Consider the following 21008-nt stretch of genomic DNA (forward strand, 5'->3'; position numbering starts at 1 on the left):
TGATCGTAAATGTCAGATAACGTGCAGCTATCTGAATCTATGTGATCTATAATAGCGATATAGGTTGTTCGGGGAACTGCTGCTCTAATAAATACATGTTTATTGTCCATGTTGATTGTCATGTGTGGACAGATTGCGTCCCATTCACAACACCGTTACACCAGCGCGCGAGATGGCTCTAGTCAAGTCAGCGTAAGACGCGCGTTATTAAACGAGTCAATGTAGGCAGCCTGTCAGGCAAATCAACAACAAAAACGTTTTTAAAAAGTGGGTTCTGTTTGGCACTTACTTTATTCTGAATGCATTTGTTCAACACGATGAATACTCCACCTGAAGGTGAGGAATTGCTTTCAATGTTTGGCTGCACACGTCTACTTGGATGAGGAACGTGTGATAAATTCTGCTGTAAAAAGCAATGATGCTGTAGGCCTATTTGGCGTGTACAGATACAATGTAACAAACATCTGTGTCCTCTGTCCAATATCTGATACAGTGTGGCGGAAACCAATATCATACACAAGAAACACACTTTTGTCGTACTGCAGTTAGCTTTCAAAACGTTTAAAGTATAACCTGTGAGAAATAAAGAAACAATGAGGACGTTGGGTAACCTGTACCATAATGTAGCATCCTTAAAAATAGTCCCTACATTTATGTTGAATACTGTATCCCTGAAAACTGGAAACATCACTGTGATTATTATTATCTGACCCTGCCGGAAGAGGACTTGGCCACCCCTCATAGCCTGGTTCCTCTCTAGGTTTCTTCCTAGGTTCTGGCCTTTCTAGGGTGTTTTTCCTAGGCACCATGCTTCTACACCTTTGCATTGCTTGCTGTTTGGGGTTTTAGGCTGGGTTTCTGTACAGCACTTTGAGATATCAGCTGATGTAAGAAGGGTTTTATAAATACATTTGATTTGATCAGCTTTCTGTCAAGCCCTCAGAGAGTGGGGAACCTGCGAGAATTCTGGGCTGCTCTGGAAAGCACTTAGGCTACCTAGCTACCATTTGTTATCCATTGCTAGGCCTAGTGCTGTGCAGCAGAGTAGACTCATCTCATCCATTTTTGTAAGCATGTAAAATTATGCAACTTTGCACTGTGCCTCCCTTCATAACCCTTCATAACCTCCTGAAAATAAGATACAGGTGAGTAAAATGTCCCCACCTAGGCTAGCCAGCAGATCTGACAGCTTGCTTAAAGCTGCGCTAGGGTCAGACCGCATTCCTATATAGTTTAAGACAGGTTTTCCCAAATTCACAGCTGATTCAAATATCCAACTCATCATCAAGCTTTGATTATTTGAATCGGCTGTGAGTGCTACAGCAAAAAAACAAAATGTGCCCCCGGGGGTGGCCCAGGACCAAGTTTGGGAAACCCTTGATATCTCGCAGAGCCGATGTGCGATATGGCTCGAGAAACACACCTTCCAAAATGGCTGCTGTGGCTTCTTCTACCTAGCATGAGGACGAAAAGGACAGCTTTCCGTAAAAACTAGCAGTAGTTCAGTCTTCTCGGTGTAACAGTTGGGATAATGGGACAATTCTCAGAGTGCAATGCTTTTCTCATCCTTGGATTGAGGTGCGTTTTCCGAGCCATATTCGTGCCGGCTTCACGGTGTCTTAATCTACACAGGAATGCTGTCCGACCCCAGTGCAACTGTAAGCAAGCGGGTCGGATCTGCTGGCTACATCTAGGCTTGAAAAGGGGGTAGCTGTAATGTCACAAAGGAATGCAACCTTGATAAGTGGCATGCCTGAGAGTGCTTAACATTTCATGACAAACATGTTGTTATACTGAGTTTCTGCCTGTCTCTGCCTCTTCCAGGTGGCACTCTTTGTCTGGTACCCCCAAAATGGCTCATCGAAGTGGGCTGGAGGACCCGGAGCGGTACCTGTTTGTGGATCGCGCTGTGGTCTACAACCCGGCCACACAGGCCGACTGGACAGCCAAGAAGGTGGTGTGGATCCCTTCAGAGCGTCATGGTTTTGAGGCGGCCAGCATCAAGGAGGAGCGGGGAGAGGAGGTGGTGGTGGAACTGTCCGAGAATGGCAAGAAGGCCGTTGTCAATAAGGACGACATCCAGAAGATGAACCCGCCCAAGTTCAGCAAGGTGGAAGACATGGCCGAGCTCACCTGCCTGAATGAGGCCTCGGTGCTGCACAACCTCAAGGACCGCTACTACTCTGGCCTCATCTATGTGAGTGGTTGTGTTGTTGTACACTGTTAGAAAAAAGGGTTGCAAAAGGGTTAGGATAACCCTTTTTGGTTCCAGGTAGAACCCTTTTGAGTTCAATGTAGAACCCTCTGTGGAAAGGGTTCTACCTGGAACGAAAAAGGGTTCTACATAGGGGTTCTCCTATGGGGTCAGCCTGAAAACCCTGTTAGCTTCTCTAGATAGCACCTTTTTTTCTGAGTGTATTCTTATTATACATCTATTCACCTAGAAAGCAAATTCAACCATACTCACACATAATGCACACAACAGACATTGCTCAATAGTTCAATATTTTAGCTGTTTTTCAGCAACTCTGGCGACGCATATCTTAAATGAGACCCAGACCACAGAATCCCATGTATTGGTCTCTTGATAATGTTGAGAGGGCCTGGCTCACCTACAGAACCTAACCTCTGGGGAACTCTGAGGAAACAGGGTCTGTGTCTGAATAAGTACTACACACATAAACTGCATACTGATTTTTACGTTTGATCTAGTAGAATTCACTTGTCTTTTCTGACTCACGTGTCTGACAACAGCTGATAATCAGATAAATTGACTGCTGTACCAAAATGAGCGAATGGCGGGAGTTAACGCAATCAGTTAACGCAATGAGATGACTCATTTGGAGTACTATTTTAGAAATTGCATATACTATAACACTTTCGTTTTTTTCGCATACTATTTAGTATGGGTATTTGGATACACCACTGTCTTGTGGCTTGATTGAAGTTTAAAAAACACACAAAGACTGATCATACTCTATAACCGTTTCCAGATAGTTCAGACCGATGGTAAGTTCTCTCTCTGTATCTATATTATCTGCCATCTTCTTTACTTTCACCTTTGTAGGTGACATTTCTACCATAAACATTGGTGGGTCAGTTTGTTTGTATGACCCCATTCCTCGTGGTTGCCCTGTTTGATCTCTGAGCTGTCTGTGGGGCTCTCTCATCTCAGTGGGGTCCCTGGGTATTAAAGCCAACACATTTGGCCCTGTGTGTTGACTGTGGAGCCCCAGGGCAGGGTGGCAGACTGGGAGAGGCACTGGCCCACCTCCTGTCACAGTTGCTGCTGTGCTCTATGGCCCAGACCGGCTGCATTAGGTCTGGTTCATCTTTATGGTCGGGAGCCTTTGTCCTCTCACACATAAGCCGTCTGTAGAAAAGACCTCCTACAATCCCAGAATTCCATTAGATGATAGATAGTGTCAGTGATGTATATGATGTCACTCATTTAGGGAGATTTTAAAGCTACCTCTTGCTGTTGGTATCCCATCACTATTTTCCATTCTGTAGTCCGTAAACTTTTTTTTTATCTAAGCACACGTGCAATAAAATCCAACGTCCGAGTTTGCATTGGTTTAAATTGCATGCTTTCATTGTTTGTGGAGTTATCTGCAGCTATGTTTCAGTGCAGATGGGTCTAGTTAATGATGTCCTATATACAGTGTATCCTCGTCATCTTGACCCATTTAGTGACATGCGTTCCAGGAATAGAATGTGGATTGGTTATCACCTAAGTCATGGTGACGGGGATTCTGGAGGAACTGCAGTCTTTTTGATTTATCTTCTTTACCAGGCTTGATGACGAATTCCACTAGATAGTAGCTTTATGTTTCTCCATGTTTCTTGAAGGCTCTCTTCATCTGTGTGTTGTTGAATAATGGCTGTAGTGAAAATTAAACTACACTGAACAAAAATATAAACGCAACATGCAACAATTTCAAAGTTTTTACTGAGTTACAGTTCAAATAAGGAAATCCGTCAATTGAAATTGTGCAATTTCTTTGACTTAAAAAGATGAGAGAGGCCTGTAATTTTCATCATAGGGACACTTCAACTATGACAGACAAAATGAGGAAAAAATATCCAGAAAATCACATTGTAGGATTTTTAATGAGCGCCGGAGAGCGGGAAGGGAGTAGGCGTGACATAAATGAAGAACATGTTTGTGTCAGTGGGAGAGTGCCCCAGCCCCAGGAGGTGACCTCCCCCCACAGTGGGGCATAACCCATCCCCAGCTGCGCTGTACGCTGCTGCCCCAGGCTTTGTGTGTCTGAGCTAGGGTAGGCGTGCAGAGGGAGCCCCCTGGGTAATGTGGCTCTGTGCGTTGTGGTCAGTCCCTCAGTGAGGCCCCAGTATGGCTTGGTGGCGTAGCCTTGGCTCCATGTGAAGTCAGGGAGTTGAGCCAGTCCAGTGGGTAACAGGCTAACCGGAACGCTAGCTAGCGACGCTACAACCAGGCCTTTGTGTCAGCATATAATCCCCAGCTGTCAGAAAGCATCAGCATTCTTTCATGAAAACAGCGTCCGTCTGTCTCCCGCCCACTTCATTGCAATGTGTCTGACTGTCCTGTCTCCTTTCCTGCACTCACTCTCTAATTTACGATTTCTCTTTTCTCGGTCCTAATGCTCTGCCCAATGCCAATAACCATATTCCTGCACTTCTTTAGGTGTTTCAAATGTTTGATTGTCCAAACATTGAATAAATTTATTGCAGTCTTGGCTGAGCTTCTGTACTTGTGGAGGCCAGCTCCTTCTTGGTTGACAGGATGTAGGTGGTATCACTAATGGAAAACCCCCACTAATTAGCTGTCTTGTCATTCTTGTTTGGCTGATATGTTTCTTTATTGAGGTTCAAGAACAAGCTTTCACTCGCTATGTGCATGCATAAAGGGTACATTAACCCCCTCTCAAGAGTGGCATTGTGTTCAGGCCTCCCACATAGTCATATCTTGAGTCTTTTGTTGTTGTCATGGCATTGCCATTGTTCCATGGAGAACTATTTTGCATGTAAACATCTTAGGTGTTATCATGAACTTGGCAAACACACACACACACACACACACACACACACATACACACATACATACACACACACACACACACACACACATAAACACACACACACTCCATGGATACCAAACCAGCACCAGGCTTTTCATGGATCATCATGCAGTCATCAGTGGTTATTTTTGAATTAAATTATCCAGAAAGAGTGAGCAACAGTTTCTTTATTTTATAAAAAATCTTCTGTTTTGAGAATTTCTGAGTAGCTTTGTGTTTAAGCTGGTGGTTAAGGGCATGGGTTAAGAGCTATGTAACGTTAGTGCCATGCATTTACAGTATATGCCACAATTCCACCTAAGGCATAGCTATCTTTCTTTCAGTTTCCCCAGGTATTATTAATATGATTATGTTAAAAGCCCATTACATTATCAAATCAAGATAGTTGAACACCCTGCTATTAGCTTGACACTCATTTTCATTCAATATGTCTGCGCAAAGAGTATTGATCCTATTTCAAAGGATACTTTGAAGGGTTATTAGCTTTAATGTATATGCACTGTCAAGGTCATTCTCCTCAGATCAATGGACTAGGCCGTCCTCACCTTGCTGCAGTCGGGGTGCTATTAATTCCAAATGGCAGATGCAAGCGACTGTTATGTCTGCTGTTGCCTGTGGGTTTCTCAGCTGTTACTAAGCCACTGCATCCCCGGATCCGATTTCACAGTGGAAATATCCCCTTCCCTGGAGCATGGTGCATGGAGAGCAGGCTAAACCTGACCCACTCCCTCCAGCAGCAGGCCTGGCCTACCACTCCGTCCTCCGCTGAAGAGGCTGCTGCCTCCAACCCCTCCTGAGAGGGAGGGAGAGTGGGGAGGTGAGGGGAGGGGGATTCACATTTTGGTGAGAGGGAGAAAGAGAGGCCTCCTGAGTAGACTGTACTGCAGAATGCATTTATTTGTGTTATGCAACGTAACTGAATTTGTGACTGGAGACAAATTATGCATCCATAAGGTATTGTAGGTCTACCCAGAGTAATGGCAAAACTAAACGCAAAAACTCTCCTGCAATGTTGACAGTGTTAACTCGATATTGACACACACTCACATTTAACCTGAAAGTAAGCATAATCAGTATGATAGGAAAGTGTTATTTTAAATCAATACTGTTGATTATGTTATTATAGAGTTATTATCAGGAATAAACAAGATAAACATTGTTGTTTCATCCTGGTCTGGTGTCTAACCATCTCGACCCTGCTGTAGTCTGGTGGGATGCTACAGTAGGCCCTGAGATTATTGCTGTGGGTGCAGCCAGGTAGCTCTGCCTAGCCAACTGCCTGGGTCCTGCACGTAACAGAGGCACCGCCACACTATTAATAGCTCCTGCTTTCAGATCAAGGGAATCCATTTTTAATTAGCTACAAAATGGAGCTTCAAGTTAGAGTTACAGAGGGCTGGCTTTTCCTATTCACCTCCCCTAAGGTTTAGGAGTGAGAGGAGGCTGATAGAATCATTATGCCCTGCTTCTCTACCAACAGGGATTCTTGTCAGCTCAGCTGCCTCACAGACCAGCTCCGATGAACTGAGACCACCTCTCTCTCCTTCCTTTCCCCTCTATCTCCTTACAGCCTACTCTCTCTCTGTTTCTGTCTCTTCCTCTCCCTATGTCATTGTCAGTGTTTGGCAAGGCATTCCCCTGAAAAGGCTGACTGGGCTCTTCTTACATCATGAGCATGCTCTCCAGGGCCGCTTGTCGGTGGCTAAGCTGCTGAGTCATTATCCTTCTGCCTTAATTGCTTGGCTGACTCCTGATTGTTAGACAGGGTTGCATCTTGTGGCTCACAAATAGACAACCCATGGGCTTCACCCCCGAGGTTTTGGATAAGGTCAAGTAAGCCATATATTTTTGGTGATCTCATAAAAATATAATTATTTATTGTTATATTTCTATTGTGGTCACCTCTGCCCATTGCCTTATCCAGACCCCTTGGAAGAGGTGAACGGAGCCACTGGGCCTCAGGCATGAAATGAGAGTTCTTGAAACAATTAGAAGCCTTTTAAACAGAGGCTCCGTCAGTCATGTTTGGTGTGTTGTAGATACCTCTGTGTGTTCTATGAACTTACTCTCCCGCTCCCCAAAGGGGTTCATTGGCATGTGAAATGGATAATAAACAAGATACATAAACAGTGAACATTACACTCACAAAATATTATAGCTATGTACAATTAAAGTACAAAAGGGAAAATAAGTAAACATAAATATGGGTTGTATTTATGACGGTGTTTGTTCTTCACTGGTTGTCCTTTTGTTGTGGCAACAGGTCACGAATCTTGCGGCTGTGATGGCACACTGTGGTATTTCACCTAATAGATATGGGAGTTTATCAAAATTTGATTTGCTTTCAAATTCCTTGTGGGTCTGTGTAATCTGAGGGAAATATGATTCTCTAATATGGTCATACATTTGGCAGCTCAGCTTCCACCTCGAATCAAATTGTATTTGTCACATGCGCCGAATACAACAGGTGAAATGTTTACTTACAAGCCCTTAACCAACAATGCAGTTTTGAGAAAAATAAGAGTTAAGAAAAGATTGACTAAATAAACTAAAGTAAAAAGAAAGTAACACAATAAAATAACAATAACGAGGGTATAGTACCGAGTCAATGTGTGGGGGTACAGGTTAGTCGAGGTAATATCTACATGTAGGCAGTGGTAAAGTGACTTTGCATAGATAATAAACAGTGAGTGGCAGCAATGTTAAAAAAAAAAAAACGGGTGTCACTGCAAATAATCCAGGTGGCCATTTGATGAACCGTTCAGCAGTCTTATGGCTTGGGGGTAGAAGCTGTTAAGGAGCCTTTTGGATCTAGACTTGGCCCTCCGGTACCGCTTGCCCTAACCCTATGACTAGGGTGGCTGGAGTACAATTTTTTAGATCCTTCCTCTGACACCGCCTGGTATAGATGTCAAATCAAATGTTATTTGTCACATACACATGGTTAGCAGATGTTAATGTGAGTGTCACGAAATGCTTAATATTTTGTGAGTGTAATATTCACTGTTAATTTCTGATTGTTTATTTCTCTTTTGTTTATTATCTAATTCACTTGCTTTGGCCATGCCAATTAACCCCTGTCTTAGATGTACTGGGCACTACCCTCTGTAGAGCCTTGCGGTTGGATGCCGAGTAGTTGCCATACCAAGCTGTGATGCAACGAGTCAGGATGCTCTTGATGGTGCAGCTGTAGAACTTTTTGAGGACCCATGCCACGTCTGCCTACGGCGCCCTCTCTCAATAGCAATGCTTACGGAGTCTGTACATAGTCAAAGCTTTCCTTAAGTTTGGGTCAGTCATAGTGGTCAGGTATTCTGCCACTGTATACTCTCTGTTTAGGGCCAAATAGTATTCCAGTTTGCTCTGTTTTTTAGTACGTTTTTTTCCAATGTGTCAAGTAATTATCTTTTTGTTTACTCATGATTTGGTTGGGTCTAATTGTGTTGCCGTCCTGGGGCTTTGTGGGGTCTGTTTGTGAACAGAGCCCCAGGACCAGCTTGCTTAGGGGACATTTCTCTAGGTTAACCTCTCTGTAGGTGATGGGTTTGTTTTGTAGAAGATTTGAGAATTGCGAATTTAAGGTCTCTTTTCTGGATTTTGATTGTCAGCCGGTCTCGTCCTAATTCTGCTCTGCATTCTCTCTCTCCCCCCCATTGTATTGTACTTGACGTGTGTGATAAGGGCGGTAACAGAATTGCACTGATCTTTCACTTAAAATGTATGCCAAACAAAAACCATTAATTTAAGAAACCATAAAACTCTGTTTGATAACCGAATTTTGGTAACATTTTCATGTTTCCACATTTTTCAAAAACCCTGTTATATCTCTGCTCAAAATGTAAGATTCAATGATGTATGCAGAAAGAATGGGGTGTCAGCTAAGACATTACACATTGAGTTTGAAAAAATCTAATTTTGTTATTGAAGTGGATCTACACCCAGTAACGGAATGGTGGTAATGGAATTTCATCATGGGTCCCTGATACAGTATGTACTATACAGAAATGCATAATTATGGACATGAATGTCATTCTCTTCATGGTGAGGTACATACACACATAAATATAATCCTCCTTTGCGTATTTGGATATTATTCTAAACACTGCCCATTTATTTTAATGAGCTCTGCCCCCAAACAAGACCGCATTTGAATAGACATCTAAGTTTGGACATCAAAATACAGCACAGTAGAGCAAAGTACAACACAGAACAGTACAGTACAATAGAGTACAGTACATTATAGTCTACTCTGCTGTAGTGTACTGAACTATATGCTACTTTTCTTTACTGTGCTGTACAGTACTGTGCTGTCCAAACTTGTGAACCCAACTGTGGTTTGTGACTACTATGATTTCCCATTTTAGCCAATTCAATTCCAGAAATTGCATTACCGATTTCTGAAATTCCGTTACAGATTTTGGTAACGGAAATTCTAGTTTTAATCACTTAATAATTAATGACAAAAAAATCATGGAAAACACTAACTAACATTCATTATCCTCCCTCCTCATGACGGAGAGAAAGGAGAACCTATCTTAAAGATATGTGGGGGGTTTTGTAACGGAATTCCAAGGCACAAGGCAATGTTTCTTACAGAAGGCAGAACAATTTCTCCAAAATGAAATATAAGTGTTGATATTAGTTGGCACCTTTTCCATCTGTTTGACCAGAAATCAAAGTCTTAGCTTATTCCAATTTGTTTGTATCGAAAATGGTTGAAAAATGAATGTCTTAATTTCACAAAAATATAGACTCTTAGCTTTCATTTGACACCCAATTGATGTGCTCCTATGAACTTAGCAAGTTGGTGCTCATGGGTCCTTTTCCATGGAAATGTCCTTATGCCATATCAAATCAAACTTTATTTGTCCCAAGCATTACACTGTAGACCTTAAAGTATAATGCTTACTTACAGTCCCTTAACCAACAGTGCAGTTCAAGATAGAGCTAAGAAAATATTTACCACATAAACAAATGTAAATAATAATAAAAAGTAACACAATAACTATAACGAGACTATATGCAGGGGGTTCCGGTACCGAGTCAGTGTGCGGGGGTACAGGTTAGTTGAGGTAATTTGTACATGTAGGTAGGGGTGAAGTGACTATGCATAGATAATAAACAGTGAGTAGCAGCAGTGTACAACACAAATGGGGGATCAATGTAAATAATCTGGTGGCCATTTGATTAGTTGTTCAGCAGTCTTATGGCTTGGGGGTAGAAGCTGTTAAGGAGCCTTTTGGTCCTAGACTTGGCGTTCCAGTGGTGCTTGCTTTGCGGTAGCAGAGAGAACAGTCTATGACTTGAGTGACTGGAGTCTAACTCTGACGCCGCCTAGTATAGAGATCCTGGATGGCAGGAAGCTTGGCCCCAGTGATGTACTGGACCTTACGCACTACCCTCTGCCTTTCGGTCAGATGCCGAGCAGTTACCATACCAGGTGGTGATGCAACTGGTCAGGATGATCTCGATGGTGCAGCTATAGAACTTTTTGAGGATCTGGGGACCCATGCCAAATCTTTTCAGAAAGCAAATTGGAGTGGGTCTAGGGTATCTGGGAGGCTGATGTTGACGTGAGCTATGACCAGCCTTTCAAAGCACTTCATGGCTACTGACGTGGGTACTACGGGGCGGTAATCATTTAGGCAGGTTACCTTCACTTCCTTCGTCACAGGGGCTATGGTGGTCTGCTTGAAACATGTCAGTATTACAGACTCGGTCAGGGAGAGGTTGAAAATGTCAGTGAAGACACTTGCCAGTTGGTCCTTGCATGCTTTGAGTACATGTCCTGTTAATCAGTCTGGCCCCGGGGCTTTGTGAATGTTGACCTGTTTAAAGGTCTTGCTCACATCAGCTACCAAGAGAGTTATCACATGGTCATCCAGAACAGCTGGTGCTCTCATGCATGCTTCAGTGTTGCTTGCCTCGACGCGAGCATAAAAGTCATTTAGTTCGTGTCACTAGGCAGCTCGCAGCTGGGTTTCCCTTTGTAGTCCGTAATAGTTTTCAAGCCCTGCCACATCTGACGAGCGTCAGAGCTGGTGTAATAAGATTCAATATAATCTTATATTGACGCTTTGCTTTTTTGATGTTTCGTCTGGGGACATAGCAGGATTTCTTATAAGCATCCAGATTAGTGTCTAGCTCCTTGAAAGCGGCAGCTCTAGCCTTTAGTTCAGTGCGGATGTTGCCTGTAATACATGGCTTCTGGTTGGGATATGTACGTACGGTCACTGTGGGGATGACGTCGTCGATGCACTTATTGAGGAAGCCGATGACTGATTTTGACTTTTTTTTTTTTTTTCTCTCTGTTTGCACATGTGACATGCTGGTAGAAATTAGGTTAAACTGATTTAAGTTTGTCTGCATTAAAGTCCCCGGCCACTAGGAGCTCCACTTCTGGATGAGCATTTTCTTGTTTGCTTATGGCCTTATACAGCTGGTTGAGTGCGGTCTTAGTGCCAGCATCGTTTGGACGGTGGTAAATAGACGGCTATGAATAATATAGATGAGAACTCTCTTCGTAGATAGTGTGGTCTACAGCTTATCATAAAGTACTCTACCTCAGGCGAGTAATACCTCGAGACTTCTTTAATATTTGACATTGCGCACCAGCAGCTGTTATTGACAAATACAGTGCCTTGCAAAAGTATTCGGCCCCCTTGAACTTTGCGACCTTTTGCCACATTTCAGGCTTCAAACATAAAGATATAAAACTATTTTTTTGTGAAGAATCAACAACAAGTGGGACACAATCATGAAGTGGAACGACATTTATTGGATATTTCAAACTTTTTTAACAAATCAAAAACTGAAAAATTGGGCGTGCAAAATTATTCAGCCCCTTTACTTTCAGTGCAGCAAACTCTCTCCAGAAGTTCAGTGAGGATCTCTGAATGATCCAATGTTGACCTAAATGACTAATGATGATAAATACAATCCACCTGTGTGTAATCAAGTCTCCGCATAAATGCATTTGCAATGTGATCATTCCACTCTCTAGTGAGAATGTCAAGCCCCAGTCACATGAGAATGAGCTAATATCCCACCAAAGCCTCTGTCATTTCTCAGAACATTAGCCACAGGGCTGATAAGGAGGCACTCACTATGGCGTGGAGTTCAGACTGTTTAATGGGGAGGCATCACTGTAAGGAGCTGCCAGATCTTACATTCAACTGGATAGTTCATGATAAGCTAGTCTACCATTTGACTGCATTTCCCACAACTATTTCTCTCACTTTATCTGTTTTCTACTATTGCCTCTATGCCACTGCATGCTCAGTCTGCCCACTATAGTGACGTAAGGGACCAAAATGTAGCATAAGGATGACCGCTCAATTGCACTGACATTTTGCAGACCACTTCAGAGCCACTAGAGTTAGAAACTTATGATTGAGTAATTATTTTGAATTATGTATGATGATTGAGTTCAACCACATGGAGAGAGTTGATCACTTCTCAGACTAACAAGTGTTTATCCCCCTAGATCACAGTACAATGGATACTCATCTTGGAAAAACCTTCGGTCCCATATTAACCTCTTCTAGAGATAAAATCTGCATTCATAACTTACTCTTATTTTGTCGATTTACTGTATTTGTGTTTTGTTTCTCTCTCCCCCCCCCCCCCCCCCATAGACTTACTCTGGGCTGTTCTGTGTGGTGATAAACCCCTACAAAAACTTGCCCATCTACTCAGAGAACATCATAGAGATGTACAGAGGGAAGAAGCGTCATGAGATGCCACCACACATCTACGCCATTTCAGAGTCAGCATACCGCTGCATGCTCCAAGGTAAACCTCCTCTCTCACTCTGTTTTGTGCAGTGTTTGGAAGGTATAACTCCTTCCTCAGTGGTCTCGTTCCGTCTCTCTCTTTTGCTGCGACGCAACGTGCATAAAGTGTGACTGGCAGGTGCCCTGCTGAGTTGTGGGTTTTGCTGCATAATCCAGGAGATTAGTGTGTGAGGTTCCAGAGTCAGGGAGGCAGTGGTATCGTTAGTCATGGTTGAGCTGCCCCCCTGCCTATGCTAGCCATAGGGGTCTGACAGACTACTTATTGATGTGGATCTACTAAGACAGACAGACTATACTGTACCACTTATAGACTACGTAATGTGTAAAAGCTCAACAATAGGCTTGTAGTTTTACAAACCACAGAGTACTGTCTATCTGCAAGTTATGTACATTGTCTGCAAAACATGAATGACTCAATTTCAGAGCATGGCATGTATTTGTTTGCGTTAAGTTAAAAAAAAACACTTGGCGCACATAATTAGCCTTCCTTAATGGCCACCTGCAGTGTGTTAAGGCCCGTCCACTGCCCTGCCAACTGTCCTGTATCCCAGGTAGGGACCAGGACCTCACTGGCTCCTTTGCAGATAAAAGCCAGTTTAATTAGAGGTGAAAGTTCAGCCTGTTAACATTGATGGCCACTGACTGAGGGATTTGGAGAGTGTGAGCCCAGGATCAAGACTTAGGATGATATTAACTCAACCTGTGATCCTAGGGAAATGCACGACTCACTGTTAATCTTCTTCCTTCAGTGAGAAATTCCATCTATCTCTGGCTCCTTGGAAAGGGACACTTTTCAATAGATACAGTGTGTGTTCAGTTTCAATGAGTTCAGAGTAACGTCAGCCTTCTGAACAGTACAGTCTCTCAGTGGGTCTGGTTTTGCCTAGTTTTGCCTCCTCAGCTATCTTCAGGAAGAAACTGAGCTATTCTCTTTGTAACGGGAAGGGTGCTGGACTCAGGCCCCCTTAGCAGCCACGTCCCTGTGTTAGAATCTAGACAGTTTTCTTTATTTTTACTATTTTCTACATTGTAGAATAATAGTGAAGACATGAAAACTGGGAAATAAAATATATTTTAGATTCTTCAAAGTAGCCACCCTTTCCCTTGATGATAACTTTGCACACTTTTGGCATTATTTCCTCCAGCTTCACCTGGAATGCTTTTCCAACAGTCTTATTCCCAGTCAGTTCCCACATATACTGAGCACTTGTTGGCTGCTTTTCCTTTTCTCTGCGGTCCAACTCATCCCAAACCATTTTTACCCCCTTTTCTCCCCAATTTTGTGGTATCCAATTGTTAGTAGTTAATATCTTGTCTCATCGCTACAACTCCCGTACGGGCTCGGGAGAGACGAAGGTCAAAAGCCATGCGTCCTCCGAATCACAACCCAACCAAGCTGCACTGCTTCTTAACACAGTGCACATCCAACCAGGAAGCCAGCCGCACCAATGTGTCGGAGGAAACACTGTGCACCTGGCAACCTGGTTAGCGTGCACTGCACTCGGCCCGCCACAGGAGTTGCTAGTGCGTGATGAGACAAGGATATCCTCTGTTAGCACTGCGCCACCCGGGAGGCCCCCCAAACCATCTCAATTGGGTTGAGGTCAGATGATTGTGGAGGCAAAGTCATCTGATGCAGCACTCCATCCCTCTCCTTCTTGTTGTCAAATGATAGTACCACTATTGTGGTAGCCATGCTGGTTAAGTGTGCCTTGAATTGTAAATAAATCACGACAATGTCACCAGCAAAGCACCCCCATCACCATCACACCTCCTCCTCCATGCTTCAAGGTGGGAACCACACATGCGGAGATAATTTGGTCACCTACTCTGCGTCGAGACACAGCGGTTGAACCAGAAATCTCAAATTTGGACTCATCAAACCAAAGTACAAATTTGTCCATTGCTCATGTTTCTTGGCCCAAGCAAGTCTCTTCTTCATATTGGTGTCCTTTAGTAGTGGTATCTTTGCAGCAATTCGACCATGAATGTCACAATCGTCTTGGTCTGCCTTTAATGTGGCGGTCCACATGAGAGCCAGTTTCATCATAGCACGTGATGGTTTTTGTGACTGCACTTGAAGAAACTTTCAAAGTTCTTGAAATTTCTCTTTGCTTATTTGAGCTGTTCTTGCCATAAGATGGACTTGATATTTTACCAAATAGGGCAATCTTCTGTGTACCACCCCTACCTTGTCACAACACAACTGATTGGCTCATAAGCATTAAGAAGGAAAGAAATTCCACAAATTAACTTTTAACATGGCACACGTGTTAAATGAAATGCATTCTAGGTGACTACCTCCTAGAAGCTGGTTGAGAGAATGCCAAGAGCTGGTCATGGGTGCACCTCAGCCATGCTCAAGGTCCTAAACTATATCATAACTGCCATCGATAAGAGACAATACTGGCCAAGGCTTTCGACCATGTCAAACACCACATTCTTATCGGCAGACTCAACAGCCTTGGTTTCTCAAATGACTGCCTCGCCTGGTTCACCAACTACTTCTCTGATAGAGTTCAGTGTGTCAAATTGGAGGCCTTGTTGTCCGGACCTCTGGCAGTCTCTATGGGGGTGCCACAGGGTTCAATTCTCGGGCCGACTCTCTTCTCTGTATACATCAATGATGTCGCTCTTGCTGCTGGTGATTCTCTGATCCTCCTCTACGCAGACGACACCAGTCTGTATACTTCTGGCCCTTCTTTGGACACTGTGTTAACTAACCTCCAGACAAGCTTCAATGCCATACAACTCTCCTTCCGTGGCCTCCAACTGCTCTTAAATGCAAGTAAAACTAAATGCATGCTCTTCAACCGATCACTGCCCGCACCTGCCCGCCCGTCCAGCATCACTACTCTGCACAGTTCTGACCTAGAATATGTGGACAACTACATACTGTATTTATTTAGCTCCTTTGCACCCCAGTATCCCTACTTGCACATTCATCTTCTGCACATCTATCACTCCAGTGTTTAATTGCTATATCGTAATTACCTCGCCACTATGGCCTATTTTATTGCCTTACCTCACTTATCTTACCTCATTTGCACACACTGTATATATATATTTTTTTTCTACTGTATTTTTGACTGTACGTTTGTTTATTCCATGTGTAACTCTGTGTTGTTGTATGTGTCAAACTACTTTGCTTTATCTTGGCCAGGTCGCAGTTGTAAATGAGAACTTGTTCCCAACTGGCCTACCTGGTTAAATAAAGGTTAAATAAATAAATAAAATAAAACTTTGAATATTTTTTTTTACCACTTTTTGGGGGGGTTATTACATGATTTCCTAGTTTTGATGTCTTCACTATTATTCTACAATGTAGAAAATATAAAAAAATCCAGAAAAACCCTGGATTGAGTAGGTGTGTCCTAACTTTTGACTGTTACTGTCTGTGTCTGTAGTTTTTTTTAGCCAGTTTGAAGCGATGAGCAGTAATCCTTCCTGCTTCTTAGTTCTAATGAGCATTTGTGCTATGATATTGGCCAGTGGCCACACGTATACAGTAGGTCAAGTGCTTTACTGGTTAGTCCAACTCCAACACCTCTGTCCCCCCACCTCACCCAATGTCTCGTCACTCACTTCCTTTTGTGACCCCCACCCCCATCCACACATACATTATTGTGTCTTAACCAGTGATAGCCATGAAACCCTTGTGACCAATCACCCCCTCCCTCATCATACTTTCCTTGAACTAAATATAGGCAAAATCCCTGCACAGAGCACTCACCCATTGTGGCCAGCCTGCCTTTCAGTTTCAACATGAGAGGTGTTTGAAATGGGGCCCCATGTCAAATCTACCCCCCTCATTGCCCCACTGTCCCCAGTCCTGCCACATAGTGGTCATTGTGTACACTCCCTAGGGGTCTACTGTGGAATGAGGTCATCCCTTGTCTTAGCGATCCGCAGCATGCTAAGTACTGAGTCATTGTGGTAGTGTCATGGGCCTCAGATCACTGCGGAGTGCAGACTGTCCGGCTGCCTGAAGAGGGATGCCTCACTATGGATATGAGTGTGACCAAAATAACATTCCCGCACTGGTACATCACACAGAGGAGTTACAGTGTGTCAGCTCACTTTCTGAGTAGCTGACCTTATATTGACAGTATCTTGTATCTTGCACAGTTAAATAACTATTGATCTGTGTAGTGCTTACAGTGTGTTATACAGATCATTTCATTTGTGAGTGGAAAGACTGCCTCTATTGATGTTTCAAAAGCCATTTCAGGCTGTTAAGTATCCCCCACTGTTCTATAATGGCTCTCTGTCCAGTTCCTGAGAGGAGAAGAAAATCTAATTTCCACTCTTATTTTCTTTCATTCCTTATTTTGTTCTGTCTTTTTTTCCCCTTCTCTCCAAAATGTTCTGGCTCGGAGGACATTGTAGGAAAAATTCCACTCATCCTGCCAGGGCTTTTCTGGGACCCTTTCAGTTATGGCACTGTTAACTGAAAAATACGACCGGGTGGCTTTGTGCGCTCTCTTTCCCCAACGTGGTTCCTTCCTTTTCCTCCTTTGTGAGGAGAACACAGGAGGACAAGTGTGTGGAATGTCTGTGTTCTGACTTCAGCCCAGACTACGGCTCTAGCATTGCTATGGAAGGACCATTCACCAGTCTCTCTTCTGCCTCAACCAATCACCCTCTCTCTCTCTCTCTCTCTCTCCAGTCCCATTCTCTTCTCTCCTTATTTACAGTAACAGCGTCCCTGTCTCTGGTCCTCTGGCTTCAGTCAGGGGGTTAGTCAACCGAACCGTACCGAGGCCTCACTGCACCTAAGCTGTCAGCAGGAGCAGAACTTGAATAGTTCTAGGTGCTTATTATGGGATGTAGCCCTTTCCTCAGGTCGTTTGTTTGTGTTTGACACTCTCTCTCTCTCCGACACGTTTTAGTCTCAGGAACTGCTACAGACGAGGCTCCCTCTCTCTGCTCTGACCCCCTCGTCCGAAGCATGCCCTGCTGCTGACATGTAGGTCTGGACGTGCTCCTGCACTCCAAAGCAGACGAGAGAGAAATGGGGGGGCCTGTATTGTGGCTCACAATGGGGGCTTTGTGTTGCCTGGAGAAGGGGCCAGGGTGCAGTATGGGGAGGCTCGGACCGACAGGGCTCTTCCCTGGGAGAAGGGGGCCTTGTGTTGGGGCAGAGAGGGTTGACTGCAGGGAAGAGGTCAGGTCTGAGTGACAGCACAGGTGTGAAGGGCCAGGCGGGACGGGGGTATGGTAGAAGGGGGGACCCCAGGGAAGATAGGGGTGTGTCTGTTAGGGACCCTCTCTCTGTAGTGAAAATAACTCTGTGTTCTTTGGTGGATGTACTAGAGTTTCAGACAAATGGCAGTGTACACACACACTATCCCACTCATATAGACACATGTTGGCAGATGCTCCCCTAATGGCAGACAGCTGTGGAGTTCATTCAGTATAAAATTGTATTTCTGTTGGCGGGCTCTTGTCATAGATCTCTGATCTCAGACAGCCATGAACTGTTGAGTCTCTGCAATATGGGGAAAGAATGCACCCTTAATAAACCAGAGACATGAACATGTTCTCCTCAGTTCACTGGTTTTTAGAGGTTTCACTGGTGGGAGGGAGCAGAGTCTGAGATTACAGACCGGGGTTGAATGGAGACCCCATGAAAGCACTTGACGATGTGGGGAGTTTTCTCAACATACATGCATGGCTATGAATGACAGTCCTGTTAGGAAATAAATTGTTATAAATAGGTGCTTTATTGCTGTTTATGTTAGAGGTATTTTGGAAAACTTCACGTGATCACATGGTTTCAAGTGTAGTTTCATGTTATCACATGTTGTCATGTTATCATATTAACTTCCCATAAGATCACATGGAAACATGTTTTTGGAAGGGTAGAGAGGGAAGCTCAACCACCTCAGTTATAACGGCAGCTTCCCCAGCGCTGCAGGTCAGTCCAATTTTTTACTGGGGCCTGTGTCTTGGGTGGCCACACAATGCCACTAATCCACCCGCGGTCTGGGCATGCAGGGCACCACTGGAGACATGTTGCTGGGTGGGTGGGTGAAGAGCGAGAACCACCGTCAACTGTCTAGAAGTGTTTTCATTGGTCACACATAGCTGGGATAGCTGCATTCTGAGCCAAGGAGATGAGGTTACCTGAAGCTGCTGCCCCTCACTCACTCCCTCCCTCCCTGGAGCTGCCACCAGCCTCTGTGGTTGGGAAAAGAGGGACATGTAGAACAGTATACAACCAACTCTTCCCAACAAACACACATTTAGTGGACCTCTGGGGTGAGGGTAAATGTGGAAAACTGCCTGGATTGTCTGGATAAGTAGCAGCAGTGCCTGAATGTAAAAATGCTCCATAAAATGAGAGCATGGGAGATGTCTATTTGAAAGTGACATGAATGGAAAGTTGGCAGATGAACACTGACAACCAGGTCACTTGGTAATGTGATACATTCTGACATGGAGGATTTCTGTGGAAGCAGGGAGTGTTTGAATCACTGTCTGGAGAATGTAGCAGTGACTACACACTTAGAATGTGGATATGTATGGACAGGACTGGACTGCATGATTGCCTCATGGTACACTGGAATAAATCCCTTGGAATATCTGCAATTCAAGGAATTCAGATCAACTACCTGGGTGTACAGTATTACCCCCAATGGCAGCAGGTGTTCTATGCTCGGACTCAACCTGTTTTCAGCATATTTAAGAGTGGAGACAGGTTTGAGTCATTCTGTAGTTCTCACAGTGATGACTGTAGGCTGGGGCTCTGCCAGACTGGGCTCTCTGTAGGTAAGAGCTTGGATGAATAACAGTCTGTTTTATAGGTGACTGCATTCTAAACAGCATGAGGTGCATCCGTGTTTAAATCAGTGATGGCTTTCTGTTGTGTTAGTGAATGGGTCCAAACAGGGATGAGCTGTATCAGACGTAGGGATTGGATCTGAACAAGGACTGTATCAGACGTAGGGATTGGATCTGAACAAGGACTGTATCAGACGTAGGGATTGGATCTGAACAAGGACTGTATCAGACGTAGGGATTGGATCTGAACAGGGACTGTATCAGACGTAGGGATTGGATCTGAACAGGGACTGTATCAGACGTAGGGATTGGATCTGAACAGGGACTGTCCCAGGAGTATTACTGGGTGGCTCCCCCTCTCCATTGTGACTAGCCTAAGCATTGAGAACATGAGTGTGTGTCTCCTGCTATTTTGGTGCTGCTGGTTGTCTGTCAGGGCAATGGGTTTCTACTTTGTCTGACCCACCTAACCCTCCAGTGAACAGTAATACGTCTCTACTCCTCCTTTGAATTGAAACAACGACTTCTCATTCCACTCTCCTGTACCTCTATATCCCCTCTCAGAGCAGCTCGTGCTGAATTCAGTGGAATAGAGACATTATATTCCAGTTTCCAATAAGCCCTAGGATGTTGACACTAGCAGCGGGGCAACATTAGAACCCCATGATGGGCCTCTGTTACTGCTGTTACACATTTACAGGTGTTTCTCATTTCACCCTCGCGTCAGAAGCATGTGGAAAATGTGCTTTGTGAGGTATGAGCAGAGTGTGGTGTGTGTGTGTGTGGCTGATACCCTCTGTGGGGGTCAACAGGTGTGGGAGGAAGGAAGCCTCGCTAGGTGTGAGGGAGGACAATGACTTCCTTTCTTTAATGTGCAGGATCTCTCTCCCTCTAGTCCCACTGGTCACTTCACAAACCATCCCCTGTCATATCCACTAAATAGGGAACAGTCATCACCTTCTATCTGACCCTTATTCCATTCCTGTCAATGATCTCAATTTCCACTGTAATTGAGGCAAACCAAAAAAGTAGTCTCTCTCATAGGATGGGAAGCTATTTATTGTAGCTACAGTAGTCACTGCAACACATTGCCTTCGGGCCTACAATGCCACATCTAAAATGCCCTCATCTGTGTATCCGAGTCGACTGACGCCATGCTACCTTTCCCACTGCATTGCCAAGTCTGTCCCACCATGCACTGGCTGCTCTCTATGTATTACTGTCAGTGGGTTTCCATGGCCTTGAAGGGTGCAGTCTACAGCCCCCCCCCCTCTCCTCTGCCCCCTCACCTCCTCCCCTTTACCCCTACCAGTTGCTGTGGGCCAGGAAGCCTGGCCACCCTCTGTGACCACACAGGAATGCC

General features: G+C 44.3%; 1 protein-coding gene across 2 annotated transcripts in view; it reads left to right on the forward strand.

Moving 5' to 3' along the window:
- LOC110538962 (myosin-10) overlaps positions 1-21008 on the forward strand; it is a 64853-nt gene that overhangs the window by 789 nt on the left and 43056 nt on the right. For both annotated transcript variants that reach the window (XM_036938507.2, XM_036938505.2), the window contains exons 2-3: positions 1825-2197; positions 12701-12857. In XM_036938507.2, the coding sequence (XP_036794402.1) occupies positions 1853-2197; positions 12701-12857 (502 nt within the window). In that variant the 5' untranslated portion in view covers positions 1825-1852. The remainder of the gene's footprint in view (positions 1-1824; positions 2198-12700; positions 12858-21008) is intronic.

This window comes from Oncorhynchus mykiss, chromosome 12 (assembly GCF_057628025.1).
Source record: "Oncorhynchus mykiss isolate SJ-2025 chromosome 12, ASM5762802v1, whole genome shotgun sequence".
NCBI classification, from domain to species: Eukaryota; Metazoa; Chordata; class Actinopteri; order Salmoniformes; family Salmonidae; genus Oncorhynchus; species Oncorhynchus mykiss.